Below are 21451 nucleotides of genomic sequence, written 5' to 3'. Positions count from 1 at the left end.
CTGATACCCTCTGCAAAGGCCACTGGACAAAGACTGGCCCTGAGGGCCCTCAAACTTACAAGTTTTCCAAAGACAAAGACTTGTCTCCCCACCATTCCATCTAGGGAGACAAGGACTTAGGAGAGAGAATGTCCATTCAGCTTTATTAGAGAAAATCCTGCCATGCAACTGCTTTCAATAATGGGAGCTCTGCCCCACTCAGTGCCTGCTGGGCTCAGACGATCATTTCCAGCTGCCGGGCATACTCGATGACCTGTTTGGCCAGCTCCGTGGAGGGGATGGTGGTATCTTCCGGTTTCTGTTGTTGGCTGGCAAAGCTGTAGTAGTTGTTGAGGCCCAGGACCCACCCTCGCTGCAGAAAGGGAGGGATGAGAGATGGGTGGGGTGATCACATAGGCTCCCTCCCCACCCCAGAGCGCCAGCACTTATCCACGTATGCCCCGCTTGCTTTACTAACCATAATCTACCCACACAACTCTAGGCAAGTAACTTCACCTCTCTGTGCCTGTTTCTCCATGTTTGAGACTAGGACCCTAATCACACTTCTCTTCAAGTCTGCTATGAGAACTCAATCAACATTGTAAAGTGCTGAGAATAGTGTTTGGCCCACTGAATATCAGTCATTACCACCACTCAAGGTCAATTTCACCTCTTCTAGCCAGGGTCACTACACCCCATGCACCAGCATGTCCAAGGGCACTGCTCCTGCACAAACACCCCAAACCAAATGAAGCAAAGTTGTGTGGGGAAAAGCGACAACCTTCAAGGAATTCTTTTAAGGACAACACGTGCTAAATTTTTGCCTCCACCTGGTGCCAGATGCTATGCTAAGCTCATCCCCATGTTAAATTCTAGCCTCACTCTACAGATAGGGGAACTGAAGTTAGAGAAGTTTGGAGACTTGCCTGAGGATACACACCTGGATTTTTAAACCTTAGGCAGTCTTGCTCCAGGTCCCTCCAGGCCACCGTCATAATTATTAGTCAGGCCACCCTCATAGCTATTAGTAAATGCACCCCTTGGCCCCATGACCCCTTGCACCCCAGCCACCTTTTTGGCGTAGTCCGTCATCTTTTTGGGTGTGTTGAAGAAGAGGATACGGGTGGCCTCAGTAAAGAGGATTTTCTCGTAGGCCTTCTCGATGCATCCAGCAATCTCATCTCTGGGGGAAGATGAGGTTCTTGCTATTGAACACAGAAGCACTCCAGGAATGGAAACCCTCTCAATCTGATACTCTGCCACCACCTGGGCACTCTTTTACTTCTCAAAGGACTTGTTAATGTCATGCCCACCTTCCTCTGTGATGTCACTTGTGCACAGAACAACCCCAGAAGGGCTAGAGCACATGTGTCAAACACAAGGCCCGCGGGCCAAATCCAGCCCGCCAGGCCTTGCAATGTGGCCCGCACCGCGCTGTCATCACTGCACTCCGCTGTCAGTTTATGACATTGTCAGTTTATGACTGTTCAGTAAACCATTCGGCTCGCGATTTAGGCTGGATTTTAGATTTTGGCCCCTTCTCTGATTGAGTTCGACACCCCTAGGCTAGAGGGTTTAAGGGCCCCATTTTAAAGAAGTGGAAACTAAAGGCTTCACAGCTCAGGTGATCTGAGGTGAGGTTGCAGGACTCACGGAACATTCCTAAGAAAGGCAGCATGGTCCCTGTTCGCTGAGCAGTCTGGGTGCTAAATCAATGCTCTGGGTCTGGAATGCATAGGCACACTGGTACAACAGCCCAGAGCAAGATGAGGACCGTTTCCCACAATCTCTGACAGTTCCAGTCACAGAAAAAGAAAACTGATGTGCCCAGTCTCCCAGATCACAAGTGGCCAGAATCGGATTCAGTTAAGGGCTGTCTGACTCCAGATTCCAAGGCCCTCGTTCCCCATGAACCTGATAGTGTCAAGCAGGATGTCGATGAAGAAGGTATAACTCTCCGCAGGGATGTTGCCTTTGGCCAGGAACACCTTGTTGTAGCTGCCCTCCATTAGGTACTGCAGAGACCAAGGGTGGGGAAGATAAGATGAGGTAGAGACAGCATAGTGGCCTACCCTCTGAGGCTTCACCATACTCCCAGTGCTACCATAAGCCCCACTCTGCTAGAACGCCCATTCCCCATGCAGAATGGGCACCTGCTCTACCAGAAAGGCCTCCCTGGTTTACTTCCATGCACACACACCCATACACCCACACCCAGCCTGTCCTGGGCTGGTATGTACTGATATCTATTATCCAATCACAGGAGGAGACAGAGCAAGCCCATTCCTCCTTTGCCCAAGCTGAGCTGCCTGCCTTATCTGTCCTCTCTCCCAGACTCTCCCCATAGCCAAATCCTCCCATGAGACCTCAGCTTTAGGAACTACTTCTAACCTTGGGTACTAAGGCTCTTCCCTCACCCTGCTGACCTTGTTCTAGAAACGCTGTCTTCTTTGCTACCCCTCAGCCAGGCAACCAGGCATGTTTCTGCCTTGGGACCTTTGGCAGAAGGTCCAGGCTACATGGACCACTGTTCCCCTAGATGTCCATATGATTGGGTTCTTTACTCCTCTCAAGTCTTTTTCAAAATTCACCTTTTCAGCAAGACCTTTCCTGACCACCCTTATGTCATGCTCCCAAGATCAGGGATTTTGTTTTGTTCACTGTATAGTCTGAAAACCAACCACAGTGCCTGACACATGGCTGGTGCTCAATTTGTTTGACAAATGGGTCCATGGGCTGAAAGATGGGTGAACCCTATCCACTCCTCCAGGAAACCCTCCCTAATGTCTGTCCTTGCACCACCCTCCTTAGCCAGGCCCTTCCTTTCCCTTTCTCCAGACTCACCTGCTCAAGGGACACAGGATGCTTGATGTATACATTGGTCTGGATGTCCTTGGCAGGCAGCCGCTCCAATTCCGTGTGGAACTCAGCCACCCGGTTCTGAGACAGCAGGAAGAGGAGGTTAAGGCCCAAGAGCTGGTGCATGTACGCTGATTCAGGGAGCTGTTCCCTGTGAACCAGGGTGAGGGAATCAAGGTAAGAATTTAGGTACCTACTGTGTCTCCCACCCCAGGTTCCAGGGATCTCCTATGACTATCTCATGCTATCCCCTTGGAGATAGCCCTGGGTTTTCCGATGAAAATAATGTCCAGAGAAGTACAAAGAAGTCACAAATCATATGGGTCCAAGTGAGTGACCTCACTTCAGTAAAGTGACTCAGCCTCAATTTCCCCAACTGTAAAATGGGTATTACTACAGTACTCATACCACAAGAAGAGGGTTAAATGAAGAAGGGTTAAGTGAATTAAATGATTTAACCTAGATAAAATGATTAGAACAATACCTGGCCCAAATAAGTACTGGTACAAGTAGTAGTTATGATTATGATATTAAGAATCATAGCCTTTGCCGAAGCTGGTTTGGCTCAGTGGTAGAGCGTTGGTCTGCGAACTGAAAGGTCCCAGGTTCGATTCCGGTCAAGGGCATGTACATTGGTTGCGGGCAATCCCTGGTGGGGGGTGTGCAGGAGGCAGCTGGTCGATGTTTCTCTCTCATCGACATTTCTGGCTTTTTCTCTCTCTCTTCCTCTCTGTAAAAAAATCAATAAAATATATTTAAAAAAAAAAAATCATAGCCTTTATTTTAAGAGGGGAAGTGAGGCTTAGGGAGGTAAGGTCATTTGTCCAAGACCACATAATCGGGAATTGATCAAATCAGTTTCAAACTCTGGTTTGTCTGATTTTTGATGCCAAATTCTTAATCATTAATCCATGTAGGCACCACTGAGCTATAAAACCATTCAGTTTTATACTCAACACATATCCACTGAATCCATGCCCTGGGCCTGGCCCCATGGTAGGCAAAGTTGGGACACAGCAGTGACCAAGACCCCTCTGCCTTTAGAAGGCTCACAGTCCAGAGGAGAGACAGGCCTGGGATAGAAGCACAGGCAGAGGGGTCAGGGCTACCGTGTTTCCCCGAAAATAAGACCTAGCGCATGGAAAGATAAGACATCCCCTGAAAATAAGACTAGCGCAACTTTGGGAGAAAAAATTAATGTAAGACACCGTCTTATTTTCGGGGAAACAGGGTAGGATGGGGCAGCTAGGAAGAGTGCTGACACTGCAGTGGAGACCACAGAAAAGAGCGGGGCCTGGAGCCTGAGGGCTATGGAGAGCGATGACAGGTTCTAAGCAGGGCATCAAGTTTAGTGTCACAAAGATCCTACTGGCTGCCATGGGGTGGGGGCGGGTGGAGGAGGAATAATCCAAGGGGTTAAGGCTGGGGCCAGGGCATATGAAAGGTAATGGTGGCTACAATGGGGAGTGGAAATACGGAGAGGGAGACAGAATGAAGCCAACAGAGACTTAGGGCCTCAAGGCCAAGCTCCTGAGCCTGCAGTCTCTGGGGATGAAGCTCTGCAGAAAGGAAGTTTCCAAGCTAGAGCACCAGGGATCAATGAGCTGCCATCAGGCAGAGTCCATCCTCACTTGTAATCGAAGTAGTAACATTTGAGCTGGGCCATGTAGCGCTCGAAGGAGGGGATGTCCTTGCGTAGGATACTCCACTGGGCCCCAATCTCCAGTATATCACCTGTGGGTGACAGGGCAGGCTCTCAGTTGAATGAGTCCCTCTCCTGGCCACCACAATACTATTCCTGCCACAACCCCCAACACATTACCCCCCACCAACTCCAGTGACACTCACGGGCCAGAATGAGCTGCTGTTTGGTCAGTTTGGTCCCTGTAGTTGGCAGGAAGTTGAGCTCCAGCAGAACCAGCTGACAAGAAATAATGGAAAGGGAAAAAGGAAGAAAAGAAGATGGGAATTCAAGTAGTGGTTACTTACCTTTTCTAGGCCTTGGATCCCCAATCTAGAAAATGTAACTCATCATCATCCCTTACTCAAAAGGTTGTTATGAGCATTAACAGAGTCAGTCCTCTTACGTAAATCCTGAGTGCTCATTCAGGATTGCCTCACATTACAATTATTAATAGCCCTACTGGGGAATCAGGAGACAAAATCCATGCCTGGCCCAACAGAATCAAAGTGGTGGAGGGAAAAGGGGAACACTAGCACCTTCAGTTCTTGCAGACCTTTCCCATACTCTATGGGTTGAGCCCAGCTTACTCCCCCAACCCTAATCCACACCAGCGAGGGAGGGAGGGATGCTAACCTCCCGGTACAATCCGGCCCACACCTCACTTATCTGACTACATCCCAACTCAAATAAGGTCCAACTCACAGAATTTCTACTTTCCCAAAAACACTTGGTCTGAAGTAACACGAACCCCACTCTAGTCCTCTTCTATAATACTTTTTTTTTTTTTTTGTAGGTTTAGTCCAGCCTTCACAACTTGGCTGGCCTCCCACTCGCTACAGATGCACCCCTAACCCCAGTATCTCAGAACCAAACTTCGTCTGGTCTAGACTACACAGCCCATTACCTCGGCCTTCTCTCATCACTCCATCCAGTTCTCATTTCCCTGGGGCTTATCATTCCCGCCACCTGATAAACCCCGTCCAGCCACTCCAGCCAGCCAGGCCTCCAAGCACCCAAACTTTGCCCTCTCACTGGGTCTCCATCACCCCTCCATTTGGCTGTTCCGAATCCTTCACTCCTTTTGATCTCCGACGTGGTCCGGTTAACCCAAGTCCGGAAGCTCGGCTCGGTAGCGCCCCCGGCCACCCCTACCTTGAGACGGCCCAGCTCTTCCCCACACTTGCTGAGGTTGGGGCTTTTACGGTTCCACTCGCCCTTGAGCTGCTCGTACATGCCGGCCGCGGCCTGCAGGACCGCGCTCGAGGCCGCCGAAGGCCCCGAGTTAGAGGAGCCCACCCCGACATTCAACGCTGCAGCCGCCATCTTCCGTGATGCGGCAAACCGCCGGCGCGAATTACGACGGCAACGCCTGGCGACCTCCCCAAGCGGAAGTGGGCCGAGAGGTGGAGCCCAAACTGGAGGCGGGACTACGGCTGCGCGCCTCCGCCCCAGGCGCCTCCGGAGCCCGGCCCTCAGGAGTGGCCGCTCCGAGCTCCGTCTGCAGTCTCTCAAGATGGTGGCCGGAAGTCGCCTCCCGCCCTCACTGAAAATGGCAGTGGTCGAACGCTTCCACACTTCCCATAATCAATATGGCTGTCCTGGCTTCAGCCCGGGCTTTCCGGACGCTACGTTTCAATCTTGGAAACTCCAACTTCATGGCAGCTTATCGAAGCCAAGAGGTGGCAATGGTGGAGCCATCTGGAAAGCTGTGTTATTCTTTTCATTTTACAAACGGGCTTTAAGAGCCTGCCGTCATCTTCCAAGAAACTTAACAGCTGAGATTTGAACCTCAGCCTTTCTCTCTAGTCTCTCAGTGCATCCTTCCACATTTTCTCCAAGTTTTTGTAAATACACACAAATTTTACAAAAAGCATCCAGTCTTACAGCTTTAAACGGCTCATATATGTGGAAGATTCCCAACTTTTTCCCCTACTCTCAATTCCTCCATATGTATCACACCTGCATATTCAACATTTCCCCTTTTTCTCAAACCCAACTCTCTTGTCACTGAAACAGGAATTTTAGGGGAATATAGGCAGGTTTAGGGAATTTTTAGAATTGGGGTCCATGGAAAAATACAGGACTACGTACTGGGGAACGGTGTATTTCCATAACACGAGGAAGCCAGGAGCAGTTACATTTCTATAAGACAATGGAAATGGAAATAGCCAAAAAGGTCTCTATAAAATAAAGAAGGAGGAATAAACCCAGAGGGAATAGGACAGTGAGGAAGGAGGGCCTCAGAAGTCACTATAGTAACCAATTCCAAAGGGAATATTGACCAATCAGAGGGGATATCGGGGCACAAGAATTGCAGCCTTTATAAACCATGGAAATCAGAAGCCGGTGGGAGCCTTCCTGTGGGACTCTTTCCCTCTCCCCACGTGGGAGTCTGTACTTATTCTTCAATAAATCTCCACCTTTGCTAATATGTACTATCCTCTGTCCGTGGATTCATTCTTTAACTCCTGTGGACAAAGAATCCAGGTTCTAGTGCAAAAATTCCATTTCATCACTTAGAATATGAACTCCAAGAGAGCAGGGATGTTTATCAATTTTCTTTAAGATACAAAAAGACAGATAGGCTCAGTTAAGGTACAGGTTGACCTTGTCAGTGAAGATAAAGTGAGCCCTCCAATTCAGGGGTCATGGTAGAACACAAAACATACTCAGGAGCCATGGGGCAAGGCAAATATCTTTACTTGTATGTAGAAGGGTGCGCAAACATGGTCTGGAAGTGTGTGCACACCAAGCAGGTGGGCTGCTGGGGCTTATTTATAATCCCTGATGGATGTGACCTGTCCTTTGCTCTTAATTGGAGCTCAGGCACACAGTCTTTCACAATTGGCTAATTCAAAGGGAGAGGTTGGCCTTTGGTGTTTCAAGATAGCTGCCCCAGGGGAGCTGCAAGCCATGTGGCCAACATGGCAGCTGTACAGCCCAAAATGGTGACTGTCTAAATTGTCCTTTGACAGAAAAGATGATTTGTTTATTCACACAATACTAGCCTAGGATGTAACTACCCACCATAACTGCTTTTTTTTAATATCAGACCATCCTTTGTGGTTATTTTAGGTCTCTCAATTTGCAAGACCACCATGCAGGCCTTCTCTGAGTTTGTCAGGTTAGCATGTGGCCCCTTTTATCCACAGTATTATCAGCCCAGTTAGTTTCTGAAAGCAATTGGCTGCTGTTTTGGCTGTTATAGCTGAATATTCCACATGCCATATCACTGAGTCGTGTACACTGAGAATCCCTCTCTAGTCCAATAGTATGAGGAACCTTCCAAAGTGAAGTTACTGGGTCAAATGGAAGTTCCATATTTATTTTTTATTTTTAAATATATTTTTGTTGATTTCAGAGATAGAGAGGTAGAAACATCAATGATGAGAAAATCATTGATCGACTGGCTCCTGCATACTTCTCACTGGGGATTGAGCCCACAACCTAGGCATGTGCCCTGACCAGGAATCAGGCATATACCATGAACCTCCCGGTTCATAGGTCAACCATCAACCACTGAGCCACTCCAGCCAGACTATATTTAATTTTTTTAGGAAACTCCATACTGTTTTTTGTTTGTTTGTTTGTTTGTTTTTAGTATATTTATTGATTTTTCACAGAGAGGAAGGGAGAGAGATAGAGAGCTAGAAACATCGATGAGAGAGAGTCATCGATCAGCTGCCTCCTGCATGCCCCCTACTGGGAATGTGCCCACAACCAATGTACATGCCCTTGACCGGAATCGAACCCAGGACACTTCAGTCCGCAGACCGACACTCTACCACTGAGCCAAACCGGTTTTGGCTCCATACTGTTTTTTATAGTGGCTCCACCAATCTTCATTCCCACCAGCAGTGTACTAGGGTTCTTCCCCGGCCCCCCTCCCCTTGCCCCTGCATCTTTGCCAGCACTTGTCATTTGTTGATTTGTTGATGATAGCCATTCTGATAGGCATGAGATTGTTTTAATTCATATCACTGATGATTAGTGACTTTGAGCATTTTTTCATTTGTCTCTTGGCCATCTGTATGTCCACTTTGGGGAAGTGTCTATCTAGGTCCTTTGCCCATAGTATCTAATAAAATAGTAATATGCAAATTGACTGTCACCCCAACACACAAGATGGCTGCTCCCATGCGGACACAAGGGGAGGGCAGTTGGAAAGGACCAGACCTGTTAGGGAGGGCAGTTGAGAGCGATCAGACCTAGAGGGGAGGACAGTTGTGGGGGGACCCAAGCCTGCAGGGGAGGGCAGTTGGGTGGGACCAGGCCTGCAGGGGAGGGTATTTGGGGGCAACCAGGCCTGCAGAGGAGGGCAGTTGGCAGGCACCAGGCCTGCAGGGGAAAGCACTTATGGGGGACCGGGCCAGCAGGGGAAGGCAGTTGTGGGGGACAGGTTGGCAGGGGAGGGCAGTTGGGGGCATCAGGCCTGCAGAAGAGAGCAGTTGTGGGGGTGGGACCAGGCAAGCAGGGGAGGGCAGTTGAGGACAACCAGGCATGCAGGGAAAGACAGTTAGGGGTGACTGAGCCAGCAGGGGAGGACAGTTGGGGGGTACTGGGCCTGCAGGAGAGTGAAGTAGGGTATTCGGCCTGCAGGGGAGGGCATTTTGGGGGACCCAGGCATGCAAGGGAGGGCTGTTGGGAGGGACCAGGTCTGTAGGCGAGGGCAGTTGGGGGGAACCAGGCCTGCAGGGGAGGGAAGTTGAGGGAACCAGGCCTGCAGGGGAGGGCAGTTGGGGGGATCAGGTCTACAGGGGAGGGATTTTGGGGGAACCAGGCCTGCAGGGAAGAGAAGTTGGGGGCAACCAGGCCTGCAGGAGAGGACAGTTAGGGGTGACCAGGGTGGCAGGGGAGAGCAATTAAGGGCAATGACTGGCAGGAGAGAAGTTAGGCATTGATCAGGCTGGCAGAGGAGTAGTTGAGGGGGCATGATTAGGCTGTCAGGAAGAAGTGTATAGGGGCAATCAAGCAGGCAGGGAGGAAAGTGGTTGGGAGCCAGCAGTCCTGGATTATGAAAGGGATGTCCAACTGCCCCTTTTGGCCTGATCGGATCAGGCTTAAACGGGCAGTCAGACATCCCTTGAGGCATCCTAGACTGGAGAGGGTGCAGACTGGGCTGAGGAATACCTCCCCCCCCCATGCATGAATTTCATGCACTAGGCCACTAGTCCTATATAGTAAAAGCCTAATATGCATATGTTTGACTGTTTGACCAGTCGCTATGATGTACACTGACCACCAGGGGGCAGTAGGTTAGCTTGCTTCTGGGATCTGGTCAATCAGGTGGGCAAGATGGGCTGGAGATGCTCTGGAGCCCTCCTGCAGTCCCTCCGTGGTCCAATTGTGTACCTGTGGGGTTCTCCGGCCTGGTATGCACCCTCTTGCAATCCAGGACCCTTTGAGGCATGTCGCAGGCTCAAGAGAGAGAACCCACAGGTACACAAATCCATGCACCAGGCCTCTAGTCCTATATAATAAAAGAACAATATGCAAATTGACTGTACCTCTGCTACACCACAAGCCATGCCCATAAACCACGCCCATCAGCCAATCAGGAGCAAATATGCAAATAAACCCAACCAAGATGGCTGCAGTTTCAGAGAGCAGAAGGGAGGCATGGTTTTCTCTGGTAATGGAGGAAGCTAAGCTTTCCACTTGCCCTTGCTGGGTTAGGCCTCCACTCAAGGCTACAAAACTTCAATGATAGAAGATAAATAAATCCAAACAACAGAAATGGCGGAAGCCACTGAGCAAGAAAGAGCAGAAGGTTAGGGTTGTCCCTGGCAATGGAGGAAGCCAAGCTTTTGAAGCCCTGGTCTACTTTGGCCTTCACTCCAGCATACAAAGTTTCAATTATAAAAGATACATAAATTCCAACAGAAATGGCTGCTGCCACAGAGCAAGCAGGAGGCTTGGCTCCACTCCAGGCTACAATGTTTCAATTATAGAAGATAAATAAATCCCAGATACCAGGGCCTCTGCTTGGGTCGCTGAGGGACATGGCTGGTCTGCAAACCACCACAGGCCCCTTACCCAGGCTGCCCTACACCCCAAAGGAACCCCCATCCTGATCTGGGACACCCTTCAGGGCAAACCCACTGGCCCCCACCCATGCACCAGGCCTCTATCCTATCTAATAAAAGAGTAATATGCAGATTGACCATCATTCCAATACACAAGATGGCTGCCCCATATGGTCAAAGATCCTGCCCCCATGTGGACACAAAATGGCCAGTAGGGGAGGACAGTTGGAAGGGACCAGGCCTTCAAGGGAGGGGAGTTGGGGGCAATCAAGCCTGCAGGGGAGGGCAGTTAGGGGTGACCAGACTAGCAGAGGAGGGAAGTTGGGGGTGACCAGTCCTGCAGGGTAGGGTTGTTGGAGGGGACCCAGGCCTGCAGTGGAGAGCAGTTGGAGGGGGGACCAGGCCAGCAGGGGAGGGCAGTTAGGGGTGACCAAGCCTGCAGGGGATGGCAGTTAGGTGTGACCAAGCTTGTCGGGGATGGCAGTTAGGGGCAAACAGGTTGACAGGGGAGCAGTTAGGCATCAATCAGGCTGGCAGGGGAGTAGTTTGGGGGTGATCAGACTGGCAAGCAGAAGCGGTTAGGGGCAATCAGGAAGGCAGGCAGGTGAGCTCCCGCCGGCAGTTCTGGATTGTGAGAGGGGTCCCAGATTGGAGAGGGTGCAGGCTGGGCTGAGGGACACCTCCACCTCCGTGCATGAATTTCGTGCACTGGGCCTCTAGTTTTTCTACAATCTTAAATCAGTTTTGGTAGTTTGTATATTTCAAAAAAAAATTGTATTTCATCTAGGTTATTGCATTTATTGGTATAATTGTTCATAGCATTCTCTTTTTAAAAAAATATATTTTATTGATTTTTTACACAGAGGAAGAGAGAGGGATAGAGAGTTAGAAACATAAATGAGAGAGAATCATCGATCAGCTGCCTCTTGCACACCCCCTACTGGGGATGTGCCCGCAACCAAGGTACATGCCCTTGACTGGAATCGAACCTGAAACCTTTCAGTCCGCAGGCTGATGCTCTATCCACTGAGCCAAACCGGTTTCGGCCATAGCATTCTCTTATAATCCTTTTTATTTCTATCAAATAGGTATTTATATCTCCACTTTCATTTCTAATTTTAGTTGAGTCTCCTGTCTTTTGTTCATAATCAGTCTAGCTAAAAGTGTCAATTTTGTTGACCTTTTCAAAGAACTGACATTTGTTTTCATTGATTTTTCTCTGTTGCTTTTTCTATTCTCTATTTCATCTATTCCACTCTAATCTTTATTATTTCCTTCCTTCTGCTAGCTTTGGGTGTAGATTGCTCTTCTTTTTCGAGTTCCTTGGGGTGTACTTTCTGAGGAGCCTTTTGGCATCTTACTGTTTCTATAGCTGGACAACTTAGATTTTATTCATCAACCTGCTGAACTGTTTCTTTTTCAGAAATATAGATACCATCAAAACATTTTCTGAGTCTTATTTTTAACTGTTGTGGCTTGCTAAATCAAAACAGCTGAATTGATACAAGTTCAATGTTGTGTCCTTTAAGAATCAACTCATCTTTTTGTGCTTCAGATACTGTACAAGCAATTCCTGACCTCATCTGAACCTGTGGATGTATTTTTCACCCAACAAATTTCTTTTTTTCTTCTTTTTACTCTCACCTGAAGATATGTTTTTATTGGTTGTAGAGAGATGGAGAGAGAGAACGATAGAGAGAGAGATCAAAGTGAGATACATCAATTGGTTGCTTCCTGTATGCACCCCAACAGGGGACCAAAACTGCAACCTTTTTTGGGTATTGGCCAATGCTTCAACCAATGGAGCCACCAGGCCAGGGCTGCCAAGTAATTTCTAATTTCAACAAGACAGCCATTCTCTTGAATATGGATGTTGATGGGGAAGCAAGCATACACAAACCTCATCTTGTAACAAAAACCCAATATAACAGCCTTGATCATGTTCTGTATGTGACTGCAGATAGTGTGAATGGTAGCCAGTTCCTATTTCCCCACCATTTTTCAATCTTTCTATTTCTAAGGAGACTGAGTTCTACATTGATGTGGTTGAAGTCCCTTTGCAGGGTGTCTCTGGGGCCCTTCATAATAACTGTACTTCCACTCAGAGTGATAGTGACAATTTCTGGAATGTCAACAGTCTGATTGCTGAGAAAGATCTTCATCCTTGCAGTAGACTGTGGGAAAGTGACTTGAATCTTTCTTCTCTTTCAATGTAAGCATTTATAGTTATACAATTCCCTCTAGCACTGCTTTTGATGGATCCAGTAATTTTGGTATGTTGTGATTGAATCTTAATTTTTTTCAAGGTGCTTTCTAATTTCCTCTTGTGATTTCTTCTTGGACCCACTGGCTATTTAAGAATATATTGCTGCTGAAACCGGTTTGGCTCAGTGGTAGAGCGTCGGTCTGAAAGGTCCCAGGTTCGATTCCGGTCAAGGGCATGCACATTGGTTATGCGCACATCCCCAGTGGGGGATGTGCAAGAGGCAGCTGGTCGATGTTTCTCTCTCATCGATGTTTCTAGCTCTCTATCTCTCTCCCTTCCTCTCTGTAAAAAATCAATAAAATATATTTTTAAAAAAAGAAAGAAAGAATATATTGCTTATGCCCTAGCCAGTTTGGCTCAGTGGGAGCATCTGCCTGTGGACTGAAGGGTCCCAGTTCGATTTTGGTCAAGGACACATGCCTGGGTTGTGGGTTCAATCCCCAGTGTGGGGATTGCAGGAGGCATTCAATCAATGATTCTCTCTCATCATTGATGTTTCTATCTCTCCTTCTCCATTCCTCTCTGAAATCAATAAAAATATATTTTAAAAAAGAATGTATTGCTTATTTACAATTAAAAAAGAGTGTATTACATAATTTCCACATATTTATGAATTTTCCAGTTTTCCTTCTACTAATTTCTCATTTTATTTTATTCTCATCATAAAGGATATATTATATAATTTCAATATTTTTAACTTTATTTTTTTTAAATATATTGATTTTTTACAGAGAGGAAGGGAGAGGGATAGAGAGTTAGAAACATTGATGAGAAAGAAACATTGATCAGCTGCCTCCTGCACATGCCCTACTGGAAATGTGCTCGCAACCAAGGTACATGCCCTTGACCGGAATCGAACCTGGGACTCTTGAATCTGCAGGCCAATGCTCTATCCACTGAGTCAAACTGGTTAGGGCAATATTTTTAATTTTATTAAGCTATATGTATCCTAAAAGTTCTATGTGCACTTGAAAAGAATGTATATTCTGCTATGTTGAATGGCATGTTCTTTTTTTATGTACATACTAGTGGCACAATGCATGAAATCCAACCACATTAAAAGGGAATTAAGTAGAGGAAATACTTTAATATTGCTATTTTCCCTTTCTCTATAATAGAAGTGTCAGAGATGAAAGAAAATTAGTAAAATGTATATGAAAATCTCTTGTCAGAGTCTGGGATGCACCACAGGACCCAGAGTCAAGTCCCCACCCACTGCACATGCCTTAAAATCTTGCGATTCCCAGACCCAGACAGCCCCACTCCCATCAAACCTCACAGGGTGGACTGCACAGCTTCAGATCCCCCGGACAGGCACCAGGCAGGGGGTGCAGCCTCAGGTCCTCTGGCCCTGGTGTGCTTGCATGACAGCATGACAACCATTTGCATATTAGCTCTTTATTATATAGATTTTTTTTTTTAATTTCAGAAAGGTAGGGAAAGGGAGAGATAGAAACATCAAATAATGAGAAAGAATCATTGATTGGCTGCCTCCTGCATGCCCCATATTAGGGATCAAACCCCCAAACTGGTCATGTGCCCTGACTGGGAATCAAACCATGACTTCCTGGTTTATAGGTCAATGCTCAAATACTGAGCCACACCAGCCAGGCAAATGGAATGTTCTTTATATGTCTGTAAGTCTAATAATCTTAGAGTGTTGTTCAAGTATGTTATTTCCTTAATGTCGATATTCTGACTGGTGGTTCTACCCATTATAGAAAGTGGAGTATTGAAGTCTCCAACTCTTCAGTACTGTCTATTTTTCCTTTCAATTCTGTTAATTTTGGCTTCATATATTTTGGGGCTCTGTTTTTAGGTTTATATATATATAATTGTTCTATATTCTTTTTGGATTGAACCTTTTATCAATTCATAATCTCCTTTGTCTCATATTCTTTTTTGACTTAAAGCTTATTTTACCTGATAATAATATAGCCACTTCAGCCCTGGCAGGTTTGGCTCAGTGGATAGAGCATCAGCCTGCAGACTGAAGGGTGTCAGGTTCGATTTCAGTCAAGGACACATGCCTGGGTCACGGGCTCGATCCCCAGTAGGGGGCATGCAGGAGGTGGCCAATCCATGATTCTCTCTCATTGATGATGTTTCTATCTTCCTCTCTGAAATAAAAAATATATATATTAAAAATATATATAACCACTTCAGTTCTCTTTTAGTTACTATTGGCATGGGATATCTTTTTTCTATCCATTTATTTTTAACCTCTTTAGGTCTATAAAATGAGTCTCTTGCAGACAATAGAAGACATGGATCATTTATTAAAAATTCAATCTGCCACCCATGTGGTGTGGCTCAATGGTTGAGCATCAGGCCATGAGCTAGGAGGTCATTGTTCAATTCCCAGATGGTCAGGGCACATGCCCAGGTTGAGGGCTCCTGGGGGACATGTGAGAGATGGCCAATCGATGATTCTCTCTTATTATTGATGTTTCTATCTCTCTATCTCTAGCCCTTCCTCCCTCTAAAAAAAATCCATAAAAATATTTTTTAATAATAATGAAAACATAAAATAATCAATCTTCCAATCTCTGCCTTTAAATGGGTCACTTTCGTGCACCAGTGGGGTCTCTCAGCCTAGCCTGTGCCCTCTCATAATCCTGAACCCCTGAGGGGATGTTGGAGAGCTGATTTTGGCCTAATCCTATAGGCCAGGCCAAGGGACCCTGAATAAATTTGTTTACTGGGCCTCTAGTGATTTTATGATGATTGTTTTATGCAATTGCCTGTAAAATAACATAAGAGTTGTAAACCAAAAGCACAATAATATTGACTTTTATATTTACCTATGTAGTTACTTTAAGAAAAAAAAAAAAAAAAAAATATATATATATATATATATATATATATATATATATATATATATATTAATGATTTTTTACAGAGAGGAAGAGAGAGAATTAGAAACATCGATGAGAGAGAATCATCGATCAGCTGCCTCTTGCACCCCCCCCCCCCCACTGGGGGTATGCCCGCAACCAAGGTACATGCCCTTGACCGGAATTGAATTTGGGACCTTTCAGTCTGTAGGCTGATGCTCTACCCACTGAGCCAAACCGGTTTCGGCTATGTAATTACTTTTAACATTGTTCTTTATTTATTCTTATGGCTTAGAGTTACTACTATCTAGGGTCTTTTTATTTCAGTGTGAAGAACTCCCTTTAATATTTCCTGTGGGGCAAGTCTATTGGTAAAGAACCCCTCACCTTTTGTTTATCTAGGAATGTCTTAATTTCATTCCTTGGATGTTGTTTTTTGCTTTTTTAAAATTATGTTTTATTTTTAAATTACAGTTGACAAAGCATATTATACTAGAGGCCCCATGCACGAAGATTCATGCAAAAATGACCTTCCTTCCCCTGGCTCCTGGCAGCATTCGCTTTGGCAGCAGAGCCACCTTTCTGCCTTCCCATGCTGCCCAGAGGCCCAGAGTGGCTGGGGTGGTACCGTCTTTGTTGGGTTAATTTGCATATTCACTCCTGATTGGTTGGTGGGTGTCGCAAAGGTATGGTCAATGAGCATGTTACCCTTTTATTAGGTAGATTAGTTTCATTTGTACAAAATAGTCATTAGACAATTACAGAACTTGCAAAGTAATCACCTCAATATGTCTATTACCTAATCTGACACCATACAAAGTTATTACAATACTACTGACTATATTCCCTGTGCTGTACTTTACATCCTCTAACTGCTTTTATAACTGGTGATTTTCACATATTAACCCATTCCCCTTTTTCTTTTCTTTTTTTTTTTTTTTATTTTACTAATTTTTTTTTTTAATAAATTTTTATTGTTCATATTATTACAAGTGTTCCTTTCCCCCCCTTCCCACCCCACCCTCTGCCCTTTCCCCCCTCCCCATTGTCCTCATCCATAGGTGCACAGTTTATATGTTCAGTCTCTTCCCACATTTCCCTCTCCCCTTTTCCCCAAGAATCATCAGTTCACTCCCCTTCCATACCTCTGATTCTACAATATTATATTCAACAGTTAATATTGTTCATCAGATTTTTTTTTTAAATTTCCTTGGTTTTTTGATTCACTTGTTGATAGTTACGTATTTGTTGTTCATAATTTTTATCTTTATTTACTTTCTCTTCTGAAAGAACCCCCTTCAGCAATTCATATAATTCTGGTTTGGTGGTGATGAACTCCTTTAGCTTTTTTTTATTAGTAAAGCTCTTTATCTGACCTTCGATTCTGAGTGATAGCTTTGCTGGGTAGAGTATTTTTGGCTGTAGGTTCTTGCTATTCATCACCTTGAATATTTCTTGCCATTCCCGTCTGGCCTGCATGGTTTCTGTTGAGAAATCAGCTGACAATCGTATAGGTGCTCCTTTATAGGTAACCACCTGCTTAGCTCTTGCTGCTTTTAATATTCTCTCTTTGTCCTTTGCTCTTGGAATCTTAATTATGATTTGTCTTGGTGTGGTCCTCTTTGGATTCCTCTTATTTGGAGTTCTGTGTGCTTCCTGGACTTGTAAGTCCAATTCTTTCCCCAGGTGGGGGAAGTTTTCTATCACTATTTCTTTCAGTATGTTTTCGATATCTTGCTCTCTCTCATCTTCTGGGACCCCCATGATTCTGATGTTGGATCGTTTGAAGTTGTCCCAGAGGTTTCTTACATTATCTTCAATTTTCTGGATTCTCTTGCCTTCTAGCTTCTGCAGAGGAGTGTCTTCTGGCTCTTTATGTTCCAAATCTTTGACTTGATTCTTGCGATCTTCTATTCTGTTTTTAGGACTCTGTAGAATATTTTTTATTTCAGACAATGTATTCTTTATTTCTTGTTGATCCCTTAGCATTTCTTGTTGATCCCTTTTCATATCCTCATAGGTCTCATTTATTTTATCGGCCTTTTCTAGGAGTCTCTTGAAAAACCCTATAAGTGTGGTTTTGAACTCTATATCCAGTCGCTTTTTGTCCTCCATTTCTTTCGTTTGTGATCTATTTGGTTTAGGCATTTTCGCAGGCAGCTTTTCTGATGGGGCGGGGTTTCAGGGTGGAGCCTACAGCCTTGGCTTCCGTCAGCCCCGCCCTATGCGACTCCTGAGACTCAGGGTCCTTCAGTACTTGTTGCAAGCGCCTCTGAGAGAAAGGTGCCCTCGATTTTCGCCTGCTACCAAACAGTGTAAGCTCTCCCGCAATGGGCCCGAAACTGGGGTTCAGTTCAGTTGGAAGTGGAGTTGGAGGTGGCGTTCAGAGCAGTCTGGAGCCTGTCTCCTTCCCGCCAGGGCAGTCCTACGGCACAGCCGGCCGGCCCTTCTCTGCGCGCTGTGTGCGCGCCTCTGGGACCTCCTTTCGCTGCTTCCCCGAGTACCGCCTTACAGCCCAGCTCCCTCTGGATGAGCCTGGGTCCCCAGGGTCTGGCCTAGAACGGGGGTTCAGAGCAGTTGGGGGCCCAGCACAGTCCGAGTGTTTATCTCCTTCCCGCTAGGGAACGCCAGCCAGGCACTCGGCCTCCCTCCTCTCCGGCTCCGTCCTCTCCGCACGCGCCGCGTGTCTCCGTACCTTGGGCTTTTACAGCTCCTCCGCGCTTCCTTCTGGTTTTCTCCTTGCTTCTCCTTGTAGAATTTCCAGTCAGTTGACTTTCCTGTAGTTCTGGGTAATGTCCATTTTATATTTTAGTTGTATTTTATTGAAATTGTTGCGTGCGGCTGCGGCTAGGTGTCTACCCGAGCAGCCATCTTGGATTCTCTCTCCCATTCCCCTTTTTCACCCATCCCCCTAACATCCTTCTCACCTGACAACCATCAAAATGTTCTCTGTGTCTATGAGTTTGTTTTATTAGTTCCTTTATTTTAGCTGCCACATGTAAGTGAAATTATACAGTATTTATCTTTCTCTAGCTGACTTATTTCACTTACTAAGTGTATCAGATGTATCATTATGTATCATCCTATATAGTGAAGAGGTAATATGCTAATTGGTCCTAGTCTTGTGTCTGAGTCACGACCAGTCAATGGGTTGTGTAACACACAGGAGCTGGTGGCTGCGGAAGGGGGCAGGGATTTCTGCCTCCAATAGAGGCACGCCCAGGCCTGTCCAGTGCTAACATACTGCCCAGTGCTGAGGTGAAGCTGCCTGCCTGCATCCCTGGCCAGGGACGTGACACTGCCTGCCTGTGTTCCTGACCTTGGATGTGATGCTGCCCGCCTGTGTCCCTGACCTGGGACATGACATTGCCTGCCTGTGTCCCCGACCTTGGATGTGATGCTGCCTGCATGGGTCTCCGCTCAGTGCTGAGGTGAAGCTGTCTGTGAATTGGAGAGGGTGCAGGTCAGGCTGAGAGATGCCCCACTCCCCCACACAAATTTCATGCACTGGGCCTCTAGTTATGGTACATAATACCCTCTAGGTCCATACATGTTGTTGCAGATGACAAGATTTCATTTTTATTTAGGGTTGAGTAATATTCCATTGTTTATATGTCCATTCATCTATCAGTAGACATATAGGTTGTTTCTATATCTTGGCTATTGTAAAAATGTTGCAATGAACATAGGAATGCATGTGTCTTTTCAAATTCGTGTTTCTGGTTTGTTTTTCTTCTTTTTAAATATATTTTATTGATTTTTTACAGAGAAGAAGGGAGAGAGATAGAGAGCTAGAAATGTCAATGAGAGAGAAACATCGACTAGCTGCCTCTTGCACACCCCCTACTGGGGATGTGCCCACAACCAATGTACATGCCCTTGACCGGAATTGAACTGAGCCAAACCGGCTTCGGCTATTTCTGGTTTCTTTGAATAAATACCCAGAAGTGGAATTTCTGAATCCTTCTTAGTCTCTTGTTATAGCCTTTAAAAAATAATTATTTATTGTTGAAATATTACATATGTCCACTTTTCTCCCATATAGACCCCCTCCAGCCCACTCCATCTCCCCTTCCTGCCCCAGGGTTTCAGCATACTATTTTCTGTGTCCATGGATTATGCATTCAAGGTCTTTGGTTGATTACCTCCCATCCACTCACCTGCACCCACCTTTCCTCTGAGATTCCACACTCTGTTCAATGCTTCTAGGTCTCTGGGTCCAATCCATTCATCAGTTTATTTTGTTACTTAGATTCCACATATGAGTGCAATATTGGTTTACTTGTCTTTCTCTGACTGACCTATTTCACTTAGCATGATACTCTCCAGGCCCATCCATGCTGTCTCAAAGGGTAAGAGATTTTTCTTTTATACTGCTGCATAGTATTCCATGGCATAAATGTACCACAGCTATTTTTTCTACTCATCTACTGATGAGCACATGGGCTTTTTCTAGATCTTAGCTATTGTAAATTGTGCTGCTATAAACATAGGGGTACATAGATTTTTTCTGATTGGTGCTTCGGGTTTTTTAGGATATGTTCCTAGAAATAGGATCACCGGGTATATGGCAGATCCATATTTAAATTTTTTTTGAGGAAACTCCATACTGTTTTCCATAATGGATGCACCAGTCTGCATTCTCAACAGCAGTGTACTAGGGTCCCCTTTTATCCACATCCTCACCAGCACTTGTCATTTGTTGATTTGTTGATGGTAGCCAACCTGACAGGTGTGAGATGGTACCTCATTGTTGTTTTGATTTGCATCTCTCTGATGATCAGTGACTTTGAGCATTTTTTCAAATGTTTCTTTGGAGAAGTGTCTAGTTAGGTGCTTTGCCCATTTTTTAATCAGATTGTCTGTCTTCCTTTTGTTAAGTTGTATGAATTCCTTATATACTTTGGACATTAGGCCTTTATCAGATGTTTCATTGCCAAATATGTACTCCCATACAGTGGGCTCCCTTTCATTTTGTTACTGTTTCTTTTGCTGTGCAGAAGCCTTTTATTTTGATGTAATCTCATTTGTTTATTTTCTCCTTCATGTCCTTTGCCCTAGGAGTTGCATCTGTAAACATATTACTACAAGAGATGTCTGTGATTTTGCTGCCGATGGTTTCTTGTAGGATTTTTATGGTTTCCCAACTTACACTTAAGTCTTTTATCTATTTTGAGTTTATTCTTGTGTATGGTGTAAGTTGATCCAGTTTCATTTTTTTGCATGTATCTGTCCAATTTTTCCAACACCATTTAATAAAGAGACTCTCTTGACTCCATGGTATGCTCTTGCCTCCTTTGCCAAATACTAATTGAGCATAATGGCTTGGGTCAATTTCTGGGTTCTCTGTTCTGTTTGATTGATCTATATGTTTGTTCTTGTGCCAGTACAAGGCTGTTTTGAATACTGTGGCTTTGTAGTATACCTCAAAATCTGGTATTGAGATTCTTCTAACTTTGTTCTTTCTCAATATTGCTGCAGCTATTCAGGGTCTTTTTTGATTCCATGTGACTTTTTGGAGTATTTGTTATAGATCTGTGAAGTATGCCACTGGTATTTTAATGGAGATTGCATTGAATCTGTAGATTGCTTTGGGTAATATGGACATGTTGATTCTACCGTACTACGAACACATTATATTCTTCTACTTGTTTCTATCTTCTCAATTTTCAATGTCCAGTAGTTTTCCAAGTACAGGTCTTTTGCTTTCTTGGTTAAATTTATTCCCAAGTATTTCAATTTTGTTGTTGTTGTTGCAGTGGTAAATTGTATTGTTTGTTAAGTTTCTCTTTCTGAGAAT

At 45.4% G+C, this 21451-nt stretch overlaps 1 protein-coding gene and 1 pseudogene across 2 annotated transcripts; both read right to left on the bottom strand.

Moving 5' to 3' along the window:
- Positions 1-126: 126 nt before the first annotated feature.
- PSMD8 (proteasome 26S subunit, non-ATPase 8) lies at positions 127-6061 on the bottom strand. Its single transcript, XM_084860866.1, has 7 exons — positions 5675-6061; positions 4687-4759; positions 4470-4572; positions 2824-2989; positions 1894-1994; positions 1051-1162; positions 127-352 (listed from the first exon to the last, which is right to left on the bottom strand). The coding sequence occupies exons 1-7, from the start codon at positions 5843-5845 to the stop codon at positions 215-217; spliced, it is 864 nt and encodes a 287-aa protein (XP_084716992.1). The 5' UTR covers positions 5846-6061; the 3' UTR covers positions 127-214.
- A 5875-nt stretch (positions 6062-11936) lies between these two features.
- On the bottom strand, positions 11937-12710 carry LOC311633859 (large ribosomal subunit protein uL6-like; annotated as a pseudogene). Its single transcript has 2 exons — positions 12364-12710; positions 11937-12175 (listed from the first exon to the last, which is right to left on the bottom strand). The product of its transcript is annotated as a large ribosomal subunit protein uL6-like (transcript).
- Between the last annotated feature and the right edge of the window lie 8741 nt (positions 12711-21451).

This window comes from Pipistrellus hanaki, assembly GCF_964339955.1.
Source record: "Pipistrellus hanaki genome assembly, chromosome: 15".
NCBI classification, from domain to species: domain Eukaryota; kingdom Metazoa; phylum Chordata; class Mammalia; order Chiroptera; family Vespertilionidae; genus Pipistrellus; species Pipistrellus hanaki.
The sequence above is the reverse complement of the archived record's forward strand: the minus strand, read 5'-3'. Positions and strand labels throughout refer to the sequence as shown.